The 13,726-nt window shown below is 43.2% G+C and overlaps 1 protein-coding gene across 9 annotated transcripts in view; it reads right to left on the minus strand.

Annotated features, from left to right (window-relative positions):
• depdc5 (DEP domain containing 5, GATOR1 subcomplex subunit) overlaps positions 1-13,726 on the minus strand; it is a 252,686-nt gene that overhangs the window by 92,431 nt on the left and 146,529 nt on the right. For all 9 annotated transcript variants that reach the window (XR_009514532.1, XR_009514533.1, XM_059983254.1 and 6 more), the window contains 2 exons: positions 11,235-11,401; positions 429-512 (listed from right to left, as the gene is read on the minus strand). Coding sequence is in view for 7 of the 9 variants with exons in the window: in XM_059983254.1 (XP_059839237.1) it covers positions 429-512; positions 11,235-11,401 (251 nt within the window). In the remaining 2 variants the exon portion in view is untranslated. The remainder of the gene's footprint in view (positions 1-428; positions 513-11,234; positions 11,402-13,726) is intronic.

Genomic DNA, 13,726 nt, shown 5'->3' on the forward strand with positions numbered 1-13,726 from the left:
TGGAGAGAGTTGGTAGACTGCCAGATGGAGTGGACTTGGAGCGAGGATCCGAAGGTCAGTGACAATCGGAGGAGGTCGATGGTCAATGAACAGCCTTATCAGTGAGCTCCAACCTGTTTCATGAGAATGGGCCCTTAGTCTTTTTTTTCTTTACTAACCATACAGTCATATTCAGAATTATAAACCTCAATTGTTTAATCGCATATTGTGTATTGTTTGTTATTTCATGGTACTGATTTGTAACAGGGACACATTGCGCAGCATCCACCCAAACAAGATTTCTTAAGTTTGGTCGGACTGGGGGCTATCATCCCTTAGATTAAGCCACTAGCCGAAGCGAGAGTTACACACTGGTAAAATAAAAAATAAGTAACACACAGCAGGAGTGCTGCCTTCACAAGTACACAGTCCACACGTCTAATACTCACGTTGGGTGTTTCATTGTCTCCAGTACCTCTGTGAGAGATGAGGAGGAAGTCAGTACACTTGTGATCCCAGAGGGCAGCTGACTGCTGTAATGGAATGAAATCACCAGATATTTTACACAGTCAAACATACATTGTAATGTGTCACAGTAAACCAAGTGCTGAGAAAGCTTGTGGTGGAAGGGCACCTCGTGTTCTTACATTATGGAGAAAGGGTCCAGATCCAGCAATGATGATCACTCTCCCCAAGAACCTCCTTCCACTTCATCTACCTTATTGCTTCCCAGCATTTTCACAAAAATTTCAAAAGACCCAAGAAGATCTTTGCTGCTGTGAGACTCTTTGCACTATCACCTGCCAGGTAGTACTCCTTTCTCTACGTTGCCCCCCAACCTTCTGATTCTAGCTTCTTCATTATTCCTTTCCAGTTCTGATCAAGGGTCCTGACCCAAAACATTGACTGTTCATTCCCCTCAGAGATGCTGCCCGACCTGCCAAACTCCTCTGGCATTTTGTGTGTGTTGCTCTGGAATTCCAGCATCTGCAGAATCCTGCATCTTTGTTTGAATAACAAGTTCCATCACACTGTATAGAATTATTCTGTATATACTTGATGCTGTGTCAACCTTCTCTTAGATCAATCTAACCCTCAATTTTTCTACCATCTACATGCCTATCTAAGAGATTCTTAAATGCACTAATACTGGCAGGGCATTCCATGCACACACTAGTCTGCATAAAAAAAATCCTACCTCTGACATCCCCCCTTTAATTTCTTTAAAATGATGCCTCCTGGTACTAGGCAGTTCTGCCCTGGAAAAAAAGTCTTCAGCTTATGCCTCAATCTATGCCTCTTATTATCTTGTACATCTCTATCAAGTCACCTCTCACCCTCCTTCGCTCCAAAGGGAAAAGCCCTAGCTAGAGAAAGGGGGGGTGTGAGAAGGGGATGGGAGGGGAGAGAGATGGGGGAACGGGAGTGGGGAGACATAGGGGAACGGGAAGGGGGAGAGATGGGGGAGAGGGCAGAGGGAGATGTACCCATAGACGACAGATATGTAGTGTTACGCGAAGTCATAGATTAATGTAGCATAAAAAATGTTTATGTATAAAACATTCAATTTCCCTTTTAGTTAAAAGGTATAAATAACTAAATAACCATGCTTTCACAATTACCATTCATAACTAACTTCAATGTCCTGAAGATTCAGTCTTTAGGGTGATGCTCTGTTTCTTTTAGGATAGCATTTCTGGACCTGTGGAGTGGCATCAGGTTTGCCAAGTGTCTTGTCAGCGATAACGTTCTCATCCTCATAGCACCTCTGGCCTGTGGAGTGGCATCAGATTTGGTCAGTGTCTTGTCCTAAGACAACCACATCGCTAACAGTAACATGATCATCACCGAGAGGCAAGTCCGGTGACTGTAATGTGTCTGATTTGTTGGATACAATCGACTCAGGTGTGTTCTGTGGTTGAGTATCCCGTATCTGGTCCACATGACGTCGCCATGTCTGATCTAGAACATCCATTGTGTACATCAGTGGTCCAGTTCTTGTCGCTGTCCTACTAGGTGTCCACGTCTTCTCAGTAATCACATGCTAGGACTTCCTGTCCAACCTCGATGCTCCTTGCTGCATCATTTAGCGACTGGCTGCACTTTCCTCTGTAGATCTGGTTTCAGGAGGTCTAGCAAAATCTCAGATTCTTGTTCATGAACAGCATTGCTGGTGTTTGATTTGTTATTACTTGAACAGAGTTCTGATGCACAAAAACGAAGTTGTCCACCTTGTGCTATAGAGAAATGTCTTCCTTGTCCATTGCTTTAATGGATGACTTGAAAGCTTAGATAAACCTTTCCGCTTACCCGTTCGTTGCTGGGTGGCGAGGAGCTGACTTAAAATGTCTGATGCCATTTTTTTTCATGAACAGTCAGAATTCGTCTAATGTGTGTTGTGGTCTGTTATCACTCACTAATTGTTCTGATAAGCCATTTCAGGTGAAGGTAGTCCGCAAAATGGAGACAGTCTTCACTGAGGTGGTTGACTTCATTGGTATGACCTCTGGCCACTTCAAATGAACATCCACAGTAATCAGGAACATGGGAGTCCATGAATGGCCCAGCAAATTGCCATGGCAATGACAGCCACTCCCATGGGTGTAACAGTGCCTGTGAGGGTGCATTTTGAACTTCTTAGCATCCCAAATCCCAAGGTTTCAATGTTTATCTATTCTCGACCGCGACACGTAGTTCCGAATAAGACTCTTCACCTTGACTGAACCCAGGTGTCCTTCATACAGATTCTCTAACACTCTGGTGTGCAGCTTAGAGGGAACCATGACACGAGATCCACACATCAACTTTCTTTGACATACCAACAAGTTAGTCTCATCTCACTGAGAACTCTGGAAACATAGCATTACCATGAACTGGCCATCCTTGCACAGTGATTTTATAGATTTTTGACAAGGTTGGGTTATTCTTTGTTTCACTTTGTATTTCGGAATTTGTTACCAGCAAGTGGTCCACCAATGCTGTGTGGAACTCTTCTGCTGGGTCACAGTAAGACAACTTTTCTTCTTCATTCAACAAAAATGAAAAATGTGACAAGCCATCAGCATTGCTGTGTTGTTTGGTACCCTTGAACTCTATGTCATAAGAGTGAGCTCCTAGGAGCAGTGCCCAATGTTTAACCAAATAGCAGTCATCACGGAAACTCCTTTCCTGGGATTGAAAAAGGACCCATGGGGCTGGTAATCTGTCACCAGCATAAACTTCTGTCTGCAGAGGTAGTGGTGGAACTTCTTTATTCCCTCTTGTTTGATCTGTGCATAATTGTGTTCTGCGCTCGTTAGTGATCTTAAAGCAAATGCAATTGGACATTCAGATCTATCTTTCATAATGTGTAAAACAGCTCCAATGTCATAAGAGGACGCATTGCACGCCAGTCTGATGGGCAGTGATGAGTCATAATAGGTGAGCAGTTAATCAGATGTTATTAGTCTCTTTGTTTCCTTGAATGTTTTTTCACATCTTTCTGACCATTCCCACTTTGCTCCTTTCTGTAATAGGGTGCCTGATGGATGCAGCACTGTAGCAATGTTTGAGAGAAACCAGTGATAGTAATTTACCAGGCCCAAGTATGACCCGAGTTGTGACACATTTTCCAGTCTGGGTGCCTGTAGCACTGCTTCAGTCTCTCTTAGGTCTTATGTAAGCCCTGCATGTCAACGACATGACCACAATATGAGATTTAAATCATGAAAAACTTATATTTCTCTCTCTTTGCGTGCAAACCATACTGCTGGTAAGCACTTTACCAAGGTTCTGGAGGTGCTCTTCATCATTCATACCAGTCATGACCACGTCATCAAGGTAACGTTATGTTCCTGGAATATCTTGGAACACTTGGTCCATCGCTCTGTGCTTAATAGCTGGAGCTGATGTGACTCCAAAGATGAGATGATTATACTGGAACACTCTCGTGAGTGTTGAATGTGAAGAATTCCCTACTTGACTAATCAATCCCTAATCTCCATTTGCATGTAGGTTTGTTACAAGTTAAACTTTGAAAATGTCTCCCCACCTGCCAAAAATGCAAAAATGTCTTCTATTTGTGGCAAGGGATGCTGCACAATACGCAGCACCGGGTTGATGCTCACTTTGAGACCACATATGCAAACTGCTCTGGCCCTCCCTTTCTTGATCACTGGGACAATAGTCATGGCCCAACCACTCCACTCATTCTTGGAGAGAATTCCAGATGCCTCCAAGCTCTTCAGTTTGGCATCCACTTTAGGATGTAGTGCATAATGCACTGGACGTGCTTTATGGAATCTTGGTGTTGCTTCTTCATCCAGTTCAATTCTGGCCTTCATGCCTTTGAGTTTACCAATCCCTTTCTCAAACACCTTCATTAGCATTAAGTAGCTGTGACAGTCTCTGGTTAGTGCTACCATTTGGGCTGTAGCTGCCTGTTGATGTCACAATAAGAGTTTTGATTGAATGCCAGTCCAGTTGGATTTTTCTCAACCATTTACCTCCACATAGTGCTAGCCCTCCACTTTTCAATACATAAAACTCTAACTGTTGTGTTTGGCCTCCATAAGTCATATTCACCTTCAGTTTACCCTTAGGAGACACGTTGCCAGTGTAGGTCTTTAGCATCACTGCAGTCTTCTCTAATGCTATCTTAGAAAACAATCTGTTATAGTCAGCCTCTGAAATTATGGACAAAGCTGACCTTGTGTCCTGTTCCATTTTCTGTTTTATGCCAGACACATCTACTGTGATCCATGTGATTTTGTGATTTGCTTCAGTAATATAATGCAGTTCTGGGCATGACACCTCACCCTTGTTATACTCTGTGTTGTCTGATTTATAGAGACACAGAAACATAGAAAACCTACAGCACAATACAGGCCCTCGGCCCACAAAGCGGTTCTGAACATGTCCTTACCTTAGAAATTACCTAGGGTTACCCATAGCCCTCTATTTTTCTGAACTTCATGTACCTGTCCAGGAGTCTCTTAAAAGACCCCATATCTGCTTCCACCACTGTCGCCAGCAGCCCATTCCACGCACTCACCCCTTACCCCTGACATCTACTTACCCCTGACATCTACTTCCAAGCACCTTGAAACTGTGCCCTCTCATGCTAGTGTGATGAGATCTGAAGGATTATACAAAGTGGGCTGTTCCTTTAAAAAGAGAGAGGGGAACAGCGTATGTGCTATTTCAGGGAGAGAGAGCAACAAAAAGTCTGAGTTGCCATGGAAGCGACAAGGCGGAACTATATGATGGACAGCTGGTGTTCTGCACTTGTGGAATATATACAAGGTCAACTGACTTTGTAATCAGACACACTAGACACGCCAGAGAGACAAGGAAGACTGACACTGGTTGAGCTTAGTGTGCCCAAGGCAAAGGTGGGGTTTTGGCTCACAGTGTGAATAAAGGAGTGACTAGTGGGGAGCTATCGGTGTGTCCAATCCTTGCCTGGGTTGATAACTCCACCAGAGAAGATGGTCTTTTTTGTGGTCACAGTCAATGACTTTAATAAGTTTCGGAAGCAGAAGATTCAATGGCATCAGCACTGGGAAGACAAAACATCTCCCTCTCTCTATCTCCAACTCTACTCAATTCAAATTCCAGAACTGAACTGACTTCTTACCATACCACCCTAAGACTGTATCATCTAATCACCTGAGCTGGGAGAAGCTTGGGAACTTTCTTTACTCACTTATATATGCATATACTTTGCTAACCTGTTTACCTTATCTTGTTTTATATTACTTTATCATGTAGTTACTAATAAAATTTTGTTTATAACTGAAGACTCAGACTCCAGGTGTGTTCATTTCTGCTGGTTCTTTTTAACCCGTTACGGGGTACGTAACACTAGCCATTCCAGCCCTGGGAAAAAGCCTCTGACTTCCACATAATCAATGCCTCTCATCATCTTATACACCTCTATCAGGTCACCTCCCATCCTTCGTCGCTACAAGGAGAGAAGACCAAGTTCACTCAATCTATTCTCATAAGGCATTTTCCCGAATCCAGACAACATCCTTGTAAGTCTCCTCTGCACCCCTTCTATGGTTTCCACATCCTTTATTATGTTTCACATTCAGTCACTTTACGCATTTGCTTAGCTTTGCGTTTGAAACTTTTCACTCAGTTGTGTGTTTCATCTGCCTTGCACATTCTCTCTGTGTTGTGGTGATATCAAGTGTCACGTGTCAGAACGTGATTGGACAGAGTTCTGAGCATGCGCAGAAATGGGAGAATGATCTAGAAGCATGGCAGTGTTAAAGGTGGTTGCTGTTTGCTGTTAAATAAAAGTTCTAGTTATTTTCTTCCAGAATATGTTTCTTCATGTGTAACCCACGGTACGCATAAAGAACACAACATGCTGTCAGAAGACAGGTCTGGAAGAATAATACATTCGCTAAACATGGGAGATGTTAAGATAATCGAACAAAAAGAGCGCAGATTTTTTTTAGTGTTTACTAACAGCTTCTTATGCCCGGCGGAGCTGTTCTCACTGACAGGAGAAGGGGCAAAGGCGGACCACTGGTGCATTAAAACCAGTTGCTCCAGGCAGATGGGGCTCACTAACCGTGGATGGTAGCTCACCTAGGAGAGGGAAAACTCCAATTTCAAACCTCCGCTGCCTTGCTGCTATACCCGCTCACGGGAAAGGCTTTGGGAGTAAACCCTGAGGAAAAGTCCAGAGTCTGAGTCCCGAAGGAGGCTGACTGCATTACCTAGCACTGGCATGGCAACTCCTGCGATGCTGCTGGCACCAAACGGGGACCCACTACATGGGCAACAGACGGATCACCATATCAACTCCCTGAAGAAACCACTCCCAGTGACTACCAGAGGCACAGTACAATTGAGATATATAACCATTTTGCTTTTGAGAATGGAGATAGTTTGAATCTGAAAGCGAAAGCGATAATCGACAAGTCTGAAGCATTTTGTATACTGAAGCTCAATGTGACGTATGAACGGTACAAATTCTTTAAGTGTAAGCAGAAAGCTGGTCAAACGATTGATCAATTTGTTACCAAGTTCAGAAACTACAGTAAAACATGCGAGTTTTCAGAGCTGACGGACTCTCTCATTAAAGACGGAATTGCTTGCAGCACTCTGGATAATGCTCTAAGAGAAAGATTCTTAAGAGAACCAGACATAAATTTGGAAAAAGCTTTGATTCTCTGCAAAGCTTCGGAATCCATGATGTCGCACGAACCTATTAGAAAAAATAATGAAGCGACAACGAACCCATCGTTTGAAAGAAAAAAAATTTGTGATTGCTGTGTCCAACCTATGGTAAAATGTGCAATCACTGCGGTAAGAGTAATCATTTTTCACGCTGTTGCAGAAGTAGAAAGGAAATAAAACACGTAAATGCAGTGCTTGAAAATGAACGTGAGGAGTTTTATATTGATGTGCTTTGTGAAAATAAACAAAGTAAGAATGACTGGACTATGCCATTGCAAGCGAACCAAAACATTATTCTGTTTAAACTGGACACTGGAGCACAAGTAAATATTCTTGCAGAATCTAAGTTTAATGCATTAAAGGTAAGACCAAAGTTACATCAGACAAATATAAAAGTGACTGGGTATTCAAGTGCAGATATTCCATGAGTGGCAAAAGTATCACATAAAAATATTATGCACATGCTTTCATTTGTGGTCGTGCCAAAGAATGTACAGTCAATACTGGGTTTATCTACCTGTGAGAGACTGAATTTGATGAAAAGAGACAGTGATCCAATTGAAAAATGAAAGCACGTGAAGGAATTGAGAAGTTTTATTGAAATGATAAAGTCTTAGCATAAAAAAAGAGATACACAATGAATGAATTAGATGAAGAAAAGAAGATCCATATTTCATTACAACTGGAAGTGGAAAGGATTAAGAAAGCTACAGTACTTGAAGAAGTACAACCCAGATCATACATGGTTCAAACAGAAGGAGCAGTGTTAAGAAGAAATTGCAAACACCTCAAGAAAAAGCCAACTTCAGAGTTTCCGTTAACTGATGCAGACCAGACAAAACATAGAAATAACGAAACATAAGAACTGTGTGAACCACTTAGAAGGTCTACTCGTGTTCGTAAACCCCCAGAGAAACTGATAGAGCTATGTTAAAATATGCATTTGTTTGTTTAATGTTGTTAATTGTTTTTCTTTTTAAGGAAAGGAAGATCTGGTGATATCACGTGTCAAGTCAAGTCAAGTCACTTTTATTGTCATTTCGACCATAACTGCTGGTACAGTAAATAGTAAAAATGAGACAACGTTTTTCAGGACCATGGTGTTACATGACACATTACAAAAACTAGACTGAACTACATAAAAGAACAACACAGAGAAAGCTACACTAGACTACAGACCTACACAGGACTGCATAAAGTGCACAAAAACAGTGCAGGGATTACAATAAATAATAAACAAGACAATAAGGCAGTAAGGTGTCAGTCCAGGCTCTGGGTATTGAGGAGACTGATAGCTTGGGGGAAGAAACTGTTACATAGTCTGGTCGTGAGAGCCCGAATGCTTCAGAGCCTTTTCCCAGCCGGCAGGAGGGAAAAGAGATTGTATGAGGGGTGCATGGGGTTCTTCATAATGCTGCTTCCTTTGCGGATGCAGCATGTAGTATAAATGTCCGTGATGGTGGGAAGAGAGACCCCGATAATCAGAACATGATTAGGCAGAGCTCTGAGCATGTACAGAAATGGGAGAATGATCTAGAAGCGTGGCAGTGTTAAAGGTGGTTGCTGTTTGCTGTTAAATAAAAGTTCTAGTTATGTTCATCCAGAATATGTTTCTTTATAAAGAACACAACAAATGTGATCTTATCTGTGACACTTTCTGCAGACTTTTATCTTGAACTAGTAAGTCCATAAGACAATAAGACATAGGAGCAGAATTAGGCCACATGACCCATCGAGTCTGCCCCGCCATTCAATCATGACTGATTCTTTTTTTCCCTCTATCTTCTCCTCAATCCCAGTTCAGGGGCAGGGGACAGGGGGTGGGGGCAAGGGGCGGGGGGAGGGGGGGGAAGGGAGAGAACAACGTGCACGCAGAAACAACAGTTCATACATACTGCTACAGGGAGTCATTGCTGTAAAAGAAATAGATCCATACACTACAAATTCTACATATTTATAGTGATTTGCTCTTGTCACCAGCTAAGGTTGTTGGAGCTGAGTGGCAGTAGCATATAATGTTTTAAAACATTTTTTTTCTTTTTAGACTCTGACCACGTAAAGATTGGAAACACGTGCCAGGTCAGGATGGTGTGTGTCTGGGATATAATGGGTTTTGAACTACCATCAATTTTCCTGTGGTGAGTGAATGAAGTTCACAGCAGTATTTTCCATTTATAAACACAGGCATTTTTTTGAAAAACTGATGTCATAGAGACAGTGGTTAGGAATGCAATTATATCTTTTGTCCATAAGCCAATAAAACCTTGGTTAGACCACACTCTGAATATTGTGTTGAGTCTGGTGGCCTCAGGATGTGGAAGCTTTAGAGGCTGCAGAAATTTACCAGGATGCTGTCTGGACTAGAGAGCATGACTTATAAGGAAAGGTTAAGCAAGCCAAGGCTTTTCTCTTTGGAGCAAAGGAAGATGAGAGGTGACTTAATAGAGATGTACAAGACGAGGCACAGATCAAATGGATAGCCAGAGATTTCTCCCCAGGCCAGAAATAGCTAATATAAGTAAATAGCATAATTTTAAGACAATTGGAGCTAAGTATGGGAGTGGGGGGGGAGGGGGGGCAGTGACGAATGTCTGAGCCAAGCTTTTTTATACAGAGTGATGGGTGTGTGGAATGTCCTGCTGGGCTTGGTGGTAGAGGCAGATACATTAGGGACATTTAAGAAATTCTTACTAGGCGAATGGATGACAGAAAAATGGAGTGCTATGTAGGAGGGAAGAGTTAAATTGATCTTAGAATAGGTTAAAAGGTCAGTACAACATCATGGGCTGAAGAACCTGTACTGTACTGCACTGTTTTATGGTTCTTGAAACATTTCACAGATTCCTTCTGACAGTACTTCTGTCTGAATACTCACTTACTGGCAAAGGTCAACAACCATCTAGGATGATGACATCACTGACCCCAGCAGAAGTGTCAGAGTGTCTGGAAGCTCTTGCACCCTCAATCAGAGCACTCCTACCACAGAGTGCAGTTCCAAATGGGCAGATCAGATTGTTTTAGCTGGTTGCGGCTAGGAAGGCTTCAGCAGTCTGTGCCTCAGAAGGAACAGGTTATCAGAAGGAAATACCTTCCTATAACTTCAAAGGGTAAAAGGCTAAACTTTTTGAAACGAACTGTTTACTTCAGTGCTACAACTGAACTATCTGTAGCATTGAAGTGAACCTCAAAAACAAAATTAGAGATTGGTATGCTTTTTAGGTTAATCTGAGCTTCAACAATTAAAATGTTTAAAAACAGGCATTTGAACTGGTGCATGGATAGTAAATGCTTCGAGTGATATAGGCCAAACACTGCAAAATAAGACCAGCTGGGATAGTCGGCAAAGATGAACTGGCCCAAAGTACCCATATCTGTGCTGCAGGACTCTGAAAGCCAGGGGCATCTCTATATTGTAACAATCCTCAACTGGTTTTTAAATCAGGCTTCAGAAACAAGGTCTCTGCTTTCCAGTGTATAGATTAATAGTTTGCAGCGAGTATTAATTAATTCAGTATTTGGGCGATTTTTTTTCTAAAAATCTCTCTCTTTTTCTAATCCCCGTTCTAGCTGCCCTCTTATTCCTCCTTACATTCACCTGCCCATCACCTCCCTCTGATGCCCCTCTTCCTTTCCTTTCTCCCAAGGTACACTGTCCTTTCCAATCAGAATCCTTCTTTTTCCATTCCTTTACCTCTTCCACCTATTGTCTCCCAGCTTCTTACTTCATTCTCCCTGTCCTCACCCACTCACCTGGTCTCACCTATACCTGCCAGCTTCCCCTCCCCCTTCCTTCCCAATCCTGATGAAGAGTCTCAGCCCGGGACATTGACTGTTCACTCCTCTGTATAGATGCTCTCAGATGTGCTGAGTTCCTCACTAATTTTGTGGGTGTTGCTCTGCATTTCCACCATCTACAGAATCTTCAGTATACCAGGTGATGCCACAAGTCCAACACATTTGATAATGTGACAAGAATTAATTCACAACAGATACTAAAGGTAAACTTGTATCAGGAAAGGAGTAATGTGTCGGGTTATTACTGACACTAAGGACAACGCCGGCCGGATTGGTAATCTTACCTGCCCTCTGCCACAGTGGAGGCCAAAGATTGGTCGGCTGTAGCTGAAGCAGCCCCCAGGGTGGAGTTTTGCAGGTTGCCTGATCTGTCTGGAGGGGCAGCAGTGGCTGTCAAAGCTGGACTGTAATCTGAATGGTCAGGGCCAATTAACACCTGGTCTCCTTGAACCTGTGTGCACATTAAATAAAACATAAATATCAACTAAGAGCCATTTTCTCCAGTAGTAGATGGGTCCCATTCCAGTCTTGTATAATGAAAACCCTGATCATAAATGTAAACAGTAGAAACCTCACAAATGACAGAGATGGGGAGAGAATGACAGGGAGGCAACGAGGTGCACAGAAGTTCAGCAAGGGCAGAGTCCCAGTTTGGTTCTAATTTGGTCCTAAATTGGTCAGTTCAATTTTAAGACAATGCTTTTTAAACTTAACAACTCAAGATTTTGCAATGTATTTTCCATGCCATATTTTCATCCAGATCTCCCACCTTGGCACCTTCTTAACAAAATGGTGGAATCACAGCCTGTATGATTGTAGAAAAAATTCAACTTACTGAATAAAACCCAGAAAGTAAAAGAGGTAGGTACAAAATGTGAGTCAGCTCCCCAGAACTGTCAGATTAATGCAGAATACCTTATCACAGATTAATACAGAATACTTACAAATGCACTGGAAGAAGCCACTCAGCTCACCAGGTCCACACTGATCTCCATGCTGAGTCCCTGTGCCATTCTCTCTGACACAGGTCCATTGTCCCCGTAGACTCTTTTTGTCTTTAACCTACACTAGAAGAACTTACCTAACTACCTACACATCTGGAGCATGTGGGGAAAATCCTACACCACAGGGCAGTTGTACAAATTCCACCCGGACGGTATCAGAGGTGAGGACGGAATCTGTGCCTCTGGAGCAACGATTGCAGAACTATTGAGGGCAGAGAATCAAGATCTTGCTCTCAAAGTGTTTCATGAAAACAGTTCAAGTAATTCACTGCATTTGCTGTTTCTGGGAACTTGCAAAGCCTGTTGACAGCAAAACGATAACAATTCCGTGTATGTGAACTTTGGACAAAATGTAGATCTGCCGGTGCAGTGAGGCACCTGGAATTTCAACCTCTTGCTCTGCTTTGCTGATGTACTGAACGAATGGAATCCAAGGATCCCACAGAATGAAACAGGAACTTGGGATCACTGAAATACATTCTATCAGCAGGGTCAAATTTATTATCGAAACATTGTGAAATGTGTTGTTTACAATGACAGCCAATGCACACACAAGTGTGACCACACATTCCAGCGCCAACATAGCATGCCCACCATGCTTACCCAAACGACACTGATCAGCACCGATTGTGAATTGGAGAGCTACGAGAGGGGAGGTCCGGGAGCAAAGTTTAAAAGGGAAAGCTTCGTAGGAACTCCGCAACAACTGGAGCACCAATCGTGCGTGGGAGAACAGGGAAGGTTCCGGCATAAAAGGAAGACACTGTCATCAATGGAGTGATCTGAGACAGAGTGGTAGGGCTTGGGCTCATTCAGGCTTTGGCGAGGCAAGTGCGTAAGTGGACTTCATTTTCTCCTTGCATTGTTTGAGGAATAAAGAGCATGTCTGTAGGGTTAGTACCTTGCTCTGGGTGTCAGATATGGGAGTGCTAGGAATCTTCCAGTTTCCCAGATGGCAGTATCTGCGCCAGGTGCACAGAGATGCAGCTCCTGAGAGACCAAGTTAGGGATCTGGAGCTGCGGCTTGATGACCAAGCTTATTAGGGAGAGTGAGCGGGAGATGGATAAGAGCTACAAGGAGTTCCTCCTCCCGAGGATGCAGCAGTTAGATAAATGGATGACAGTCAGGAAAGGATGGGGAAGAGCTCAGATAGTACAGAGCACCCATCCCCCTCAGTAATGGTTAACTTGTTTTGGATGGTATTGAGGGGGGTGACCCGACAGAGGATGACCTCAGCGATCGGGTCTCTGGCACTGAGACTGGTTCCATCGTGCAGACGGGAGAGAAGAAGATGAGGAATGCGGTAGTCATTGGAGATTCCATAGAGAGGGGAACAGACAGGAGGTTCTGTCAGCCTGATAGAGATAACCTCATGGTGTGCTGCCTCCCAGGTGCCAAGGTACGGGATGTCACGGATCGGGTGCAGAGTATTCTGAAGGGAGAGAGCGATCTTGGTACATGTTGGTACCAATGACATAGATACCAAAAGGGAGGAGGTCCTGAAGTAATAATTCAGGGAGTTGGGTAGAAAGCTGAAAAGCAGGACTTCCAGGGTGGTAATCTCAGGATTGCTGACTGTGCCACGTGCAAACGAGCGCAAGAATAGCATGATCAGGCATATTAATGCGTGGCCGAAAGACTGGTGTAGGAGACAGGGTTTTGGGTTCCTGGATCACTGGGGCCTCTTCTGGGGGAGGTACGATCTGTACAAAAAGATGGGTTACACCTAAACCCAAAGGGGTCCAATATCCTAGCAGGCAGGTTTAATAGA

The sequence above is a fragment of the Hypanus sabinus genome, chromosome 10, assembly GCF_030144855.1.
Source record: "Hypanus sabinus isolate sHypSab1 chromosome 10, sHypSab1.hap1, whole genome shotgun sequence".
Lineage (NCBI taxonomy): Eukaryota > Metazoa > Chordata > Chondrichthyes > Myliobatiformes > Dasyatidae > Hypanus > Hypanus sabinus.